Source organism: Agelaius tricolor, unplaced genomic scaffold (genome assembly GCF_023055355.1).
Source record: "Agelaius tricolor isolate 1412-34295 unplaced genomic scaffold, bAgeTri1.0.p SCAF_17, whole genome shotgun sequence".
Classification (NCBI taxonomy): Eukaryota; Metazoa; Chordata; class Aves; order Passeriformes; family Icteridae; genus Agelaius; species Agelaius tricolor.
The window spans coordinates 12,232,454-12,238,765 of NW_027269277.1; the positions used below are offsets into that span (position 1 = coordinate 12,232,454).

Genomic DNA, 6,312 nt, shown 5'->3' on the forward strand with positions numbered 1-6,312 from the left:
GTTCCCACTCAGAAGCAGAGGCAGCATCAAACCAGCACCTGGCTCTGGCTGGGCAGACTCAGGCAGTGCCTCTTTTCTCACCAGGAACGTTGTGGTGGATCAAAGCATTACCTTCAAAGACCTTCAATGGATGGATTAATGCTCAGCTCATTACCCCCAACTGAGATATCACAGTGCCTGCATGTACAGCAGAGGCCAAACTTGTCAGATTTTTTTAACTCAACAGTTATAACGAATTCTTTTCCTGTTATCCCTAGGAAATTAACTTTGTGTCTAGAGATTCTGCTACATGAAACATAAAATAGACACAGCACAGGACCCAGCTAATAGAATATAACAGGTGTGTTCCCCTTAAGTCAACATCTTAGACTTCTGGAGCATTCATTTTTTCTGCAACCTTTCTAGTACCAAATAAACGTCTTTATTTCATAAGTGTAACTCTTCATTTATTCTCCACTGTGAATAAATTTAAAACAAAAAACCTAAGCTATTGAGCAAGGCTATATATTTGCTTTAAGCTGTACTCTACACATGGAATATTAAAGACATTATTCAAAAAGTGTTCAGCACATATTGTTTACTGGATCTTGTATTGCAGGGTAGGTCTTTATTAAAAGGCAGTATTTGTTCCACAAGGTACACATCAGACACTGGAGAACAGGAAGCCAATTGCCCATGTACAAACTAACTCTGCACTTCAAGTACTCTGAGAAGATTCTGCAGTTTGCCAGCAGCAACCTGACAAGGGGGGTCTGGATGAGAAAAGGTAACACGGCAGAAACAAAGAGTAAAAACTGGTTTGCATTAGTGTGCCATGGTGCATATGCTTGTGCACACCTGGGACTGGGGTGGACAAGACAAGAATGAGGCTTGGGAACATAATTCTTAAGCCACTGGGCACAGATACCCAATTTTTGCCTCGTTTATACGTAAGTTTTACCACAGACACATGCAGCACCAAAACCATGCCAAGCCCCGTATTAAGCAAAAAACTTTCAAGAAAGGCTAAACTAATACAATAAACTGGAAAATTCAAATTAACAGAATGACCTCAAGCACAGCAGCTTAACAGCCATCATTAGGGTTAAGAAAGTTTGCTTTGCTGGAACTTTAGGAAACACGTTTTAGCCAGAGATTAAAAAGCTTGCTAACAACAGCACAACAGTGGAATGAAATTCATGTTATCTTATAGCACAAAAATCTCACTAAGGTTTGACTACAGAAGTTCTATGCACAACCAAGAAAAAGAGAAAACAATCAACATATTGTATCATTTCACAGTGTACAAGTAAGTAGTTATGAAGAGAAGTCAATTTTCCATGTAGTCATTTTTGTGTCCTCTGCTTCAAAAAGAACACCATTTGCAGACAACTACAGCTTGTTTTCTCTTGCTCCTTCCCCTACCAGCCATTACAGCAGCTTATAACTGCTACTGACACTGCTTTACCATAGGAAATCCAAGTGCACACTTCAGCAAATATCAAGGAAATACATACCTGTCTAAAGACATACAAAAAATATGCTATGCCCTTTCCTTTGCATTACCAGGATAAACTGTAGAAAAGGAGAAAGATGAGCAATGTGTAATACCAGTCCTCCCAGAAGGAAATTAAAGATTGAATTTTATACTGCAATAAAAATATATTTGAAAAAAAAAATTGTACTTCACATTAGAAAGACATCACCTGAGTTTCTAAACAATTCTGGTTTTGAAATTACTTCTAAACACAGAAATAGATTAATTATGCCTATCCCACTGTGTTGGTTTGGGCTGGGATAGAGGTAGTTTTCTTCATAATAGCTACTATGGGGCTATGGTTTGAATTTATACTGAAAACCAGCACACATACATGTGCAACTTTTGTTTTACTTATTAAACTATCTTTATCTTGACCCATGAGTTTTCTCACTTTGCTTTCCTGATTCCCCCACTCATCCCACTGAGGGGTCACAGTGAGTGAGCAGCTGCATGGTGCTCAATTGCTGGCTGGAGTTAAACCACAACACATACAAATCAGGAAACTATTCACAGCAAAGTGAAATTCCATCTTTTACACTGTAGCTGCAAAGTAAGTAATGTAGCTTTTTTAAACAGCAATTTAATTCCTTGAAAATGTAATGCTTGCTTCATGCCAATATTATTTTCAGAGCAAGCCAGAAAAATACTAGGCATGGCAAAAGTAGCTACAGGAGTTTTCAAAAGAATATAATTATTCCACTTTAATTGCAAGTTAAGGCCTCCTCTGCTCAACACAGTAGAAGCTGGCTAAAGAACAACTTCCATCACCATTACAGAAAACACTAGTACGCAGTCAAGACGAGCACAAGTCTTATTTTAACCATAACTGAGGCACCAGCCTCCTCTTAGTGCATGTGTATTACACATTTGGAAGAATGCTTTTCCTTCAGCTCACAAAAAATCTGAATTACAGTCTGTGGACACCAGAGACACCAGGGATCTTCACTTCAGTCCTGTTTGCCCTCGCGCCACTGCCGCGAGCCCTCGTTCCAGGCCACATAAACAAAGAGAGCAAGCACCACATGGACAGTGACCACAGCTACTATGGCAGCATAGAAATAGCTGTCCCTGTCAGACATCCCCAAGGAACCTGAGAAAACAAAGAAGGAAAGCATATTAGTTATGAGCTAGGAACTCTGACTTGGCAAATCACAGTTCTCCCTAAAGACCAAAGTTACATCTACTCCTGTATCAAAAGTCTGAGCTCAAAACGATTCACAGGAAACAATTCACTGGGACAGTTAAAGGCCTTGAAACCATTTCTGGAGCAAAGCATCACTGAAGTATTCAATATTTAAGATAAAATAAGCTAGATTTGATGTCAACAGCTTAGAGTTCTACAATATTCACTTTTTCTGATAGTACCTTCCAGCACCAAACAGACTTCAATATACTTTTTTCCTAAATTTAACTCTCTTTGTGGGGCAGTAAAATGGGGGAAGGAGGTGCCAGGAAGAAGGAGGAGAATTCTGTAATAATTTGCCACTAAAACAGGAGAAAACAGTAGAAGAACAATTAAATTTAGAAGACTTTTACCTTTTGTATTTAGACTATAAAACAATAATGCCCCACCAGTTAAGATACATGAAAGGATCTCATATGAATCAAGCTTTCAAATATCCAAACACTGAAATATTGTTTCCCTTAATTAATTTTAAAAACCCGACAAAGTCGCCCCAAAAGCAAACAAAACCTACACATTACAGCACTCCAAAACCATCACCCTGCAAACACAATCCTTTCAGTGCCAACAGATCTTGTCATTAACTGACACAGTGAAGTTAAAGCTCAGCTTGCTACACCTCAAATTAAAAAAAAAAAAGCTAAAAATGATCTTGAAAGTTACTTAATGAGCTTTGAGCCTTCATGTACTACATACAGCAGTACAAAGGAGAATCATCTCAGAACAACTCAAAAACTGCTCATAAAGCAGCTGCTTTTTCCCTTTCTCCTCCCCACCTCTGAAGGAGATAACTTTCTAGAACTGCAGGAGGTAAGTATTAAAGACTTGCAGAATCAGGACTACAACATGGCTGCTTGTTCAAACAGCCATAATCTCTCTTCCTTTTTTTTTTTTTTAATTGAAAGAAAGCTCCAGAAGCAACCACATTCAATATTTGAAATTGCACATAACTTGTTTCAATGCACATGTTTCAAAAAGCAAAATATAAACCTCAGAAACAACATTATTCTGTCTCATAATTAGTTTGCAATACCTGCAGGAAACATTACTCTGATGATTCTGACAAAAGTATTCTGCACAGTAGTTTTGAAAACCCTTTAGGTAAGGGGAACAATGCACCTCTATGCAATACAAATCCTTGTATAATAAACAGCAAATTTTGGATTGCAGACCACAATGAAGGGAAAGATACATTGATCATTCATATAATTTTCTGTTCTCATTAAGATATTACAGGACCTTTTGTATATATATGGAAACAAATATTCAAAACAGGAAGAACAAAGATGCCATTAGAGAATTGTGCTTCTCCTCTATTTTTGTAATAATAATATTAATTGGCAGAAACAAAATTACCTTCAAATACATAAGCCTTTGATGAAAAATATAGCCCAACAGGTAATGTAATCATTAGAGCTGTGAAGAATAGAAGTGTTCTTAAAGTTGATGTTAATGAACCCTCATTTCTGAAATAAATAAGAGAAGTTACACACAAAAGAAAGTCACAATATATATGCCTGAAACAGGACAAGAACTTGTTCCAAACAGAAGCTGATTACTTTTCAAGAACTGAATAAGTCTATTGTTTGGAAGCAATAAAGACCTGAAGTAAGCATTTGTTGGCTGCAATAAAAATGAGAGTATTCAAAACAATGTAATGATTCTGCCAGTCTAAGCTCACAAACAAAATTAAAAACAAAATCAAAAATTAAATCTTTAGACTTTCCCCTGTTACTGCTTTGCAAGCATTATAACATAGGGGGGTTATGTTAATATGTTTATCAGTCCATTACTGCATAATTATTAAATATCTAATATTAGTTACACATGCACATGTCATATGACAGTATCCTGCATTAAAACTTGCCAAGTTCCTTTTTTTTCTTTTAAGTAACTACAAGTCCAGGAAAATGACAAATCCTACAGGCTGGGATAGAAAAGGAAGTACAGTGAATGAATTTAACAGCTTACTACTTCAAGTTCCTTTTTATTAGGTCTTCTTCCTCTATTTAAAAATAATTTCTCAGTTTTTAACTGAGAAAGCTGCAATAAGTGTAGTAATAGTCACAACATAGACCCACTACACCAAAACTTTGCCTTCACAGACCTAAACCTGGAAGACCTTTGACAAGAGAAATTTTATGTACTTGGTAGGGTCTCCTTGAACTTGACCTGCTAGAACAGGTGTTGTGTTTACAAAACACCACACACAGCCTGGTTCTGTGTGTTTCCACCGGTTCTCACTCACTCTGCCTGGCTGACTGCATTATTTTATGATTAAATAAACATGTAAGCCAGGCAATACCCTTCTGACTTTCAAAGACTGCCTCATTCAAGGACATGAGTCCTTAGGGCGTTGAAACACAAATGTATGTGTTTTTCTTTGGAAAAAAAAGTGGAAATGGGGAAAAAAATGGTTCATCCTCTAACAGTTTTGTGCAGCCATGCACAGCTTCTACAGTGCAGCCAACAGCCCTGCTGGCTGCTCATGTACTGCCATACATTTAGGCAGCTTTAAAAAAGAAAAACATCCGAATTCTTTTCCTTTATCAGCTTTTCCCTGAAGGACTGTCAGGGTGGAGAACAAAACTGCATTCAAAAATCTCCCTGGGGAAATTAGAAACCATTCTATCAACACTTACCCACAGAAGAGTAAGATGACCTCCAGCTTATTACCAAAGTTAAAAACTCCACTGCTGACAAATACTTTTCTTACACTGACATACTCTCATCGCTTCCCTACGCGGCAAAAACAAACATTCGTGTATAAGCTCAGCCTAGCTCGGCGCGCTTCCCCACGGCCGGCAGCCTCCACGCTCGGCATTGGGGGTGGCCCGGGGTTACACAGCGTGACCCAGGCCAACCGGGGCCTTCCTCCTCCTCCTCCTCCTCCTCCCGCTCCTGCTCCTCCGGGCCCGAGCCCCGCTCCCTCCCGCTCCTCTCCCCGGGGCTGCAGCCCCAGCGCGGGCTGATGGAGCCGGGCGCGCAGCCTTCCCCGCTCCCCACCGCCGCGCCCTCCCGCCCCCGGGCCCTTGTCCCGCCCGCCCTGAGACTCACGGCCTGAACTCGGCCACCGGCACGGCGCTGACGGGGCCCGGCCCGTACCGCTCCATCGCCGCCCGCTGCCGCCGCCTCGGCCCGCCGGAAACCGCGGCTATGGGCGCGCATGCGCGCGGAGCGCCGCCGCTGTCGCCATAGCAACCATGGGGCTGGCGCGGCCTAGCGGCGGGCGGTGAGCACTGCAGCGGGACAGAGGGACGAGAGACGGGTGGAGGGACAGAGAAACGGAGAGACTGAGGGATGGAGGGAAGGAGAGATGGAGAGACTGAGGGATGGAGGGAAGGAAGAATGAAGAGACAAGAAAGATAGAGGGTTGGAGGAAGGGAGAGATGGAGAGCCTGAGGGATGGAGGAAATGAGGAATGAAGGGACAGAGGAATGGAAGGATGCAGGGATGAAGGGACAGAAGGATGGAGGGATGGAAAGATGGAGGGACTGAGGGAAGGAAAGACAGAGGGACTGAGGGATGGAGTGATGGAGGGCCAGAGATATGTGGGGATGGAAGGCAGCCTGGGACCTGGACCACAGCAGTGGCTTCAGCTGGGCCTGAG

At 41.5% G+C, this 6,312-nt stretch overlaps 1 protein-coding gene across 1 annotated transcript; it reads right to left on the reverse strand.

Moving 5' to 3' along the window:
• Positions 1-562: 562 nt before the first annotated feature.
• On the reverse strand, positions 563-5,870 carry VMA21 (vacuolar ATPase assembly factor VMA21). The gene is given in 4 exon segments (XM_071442490.1): positions 563-2,609; positions 4,059-4,168; positions 5,760-5,821; positions 5,823-5,870. Coding segments are annotated over 4 exon segments (363 nt in total). The 3' UTR covers positions 563-2,466.
• Between the last annotated feature and the right edge of the window lie 442 nt (positions 5,871-6,312).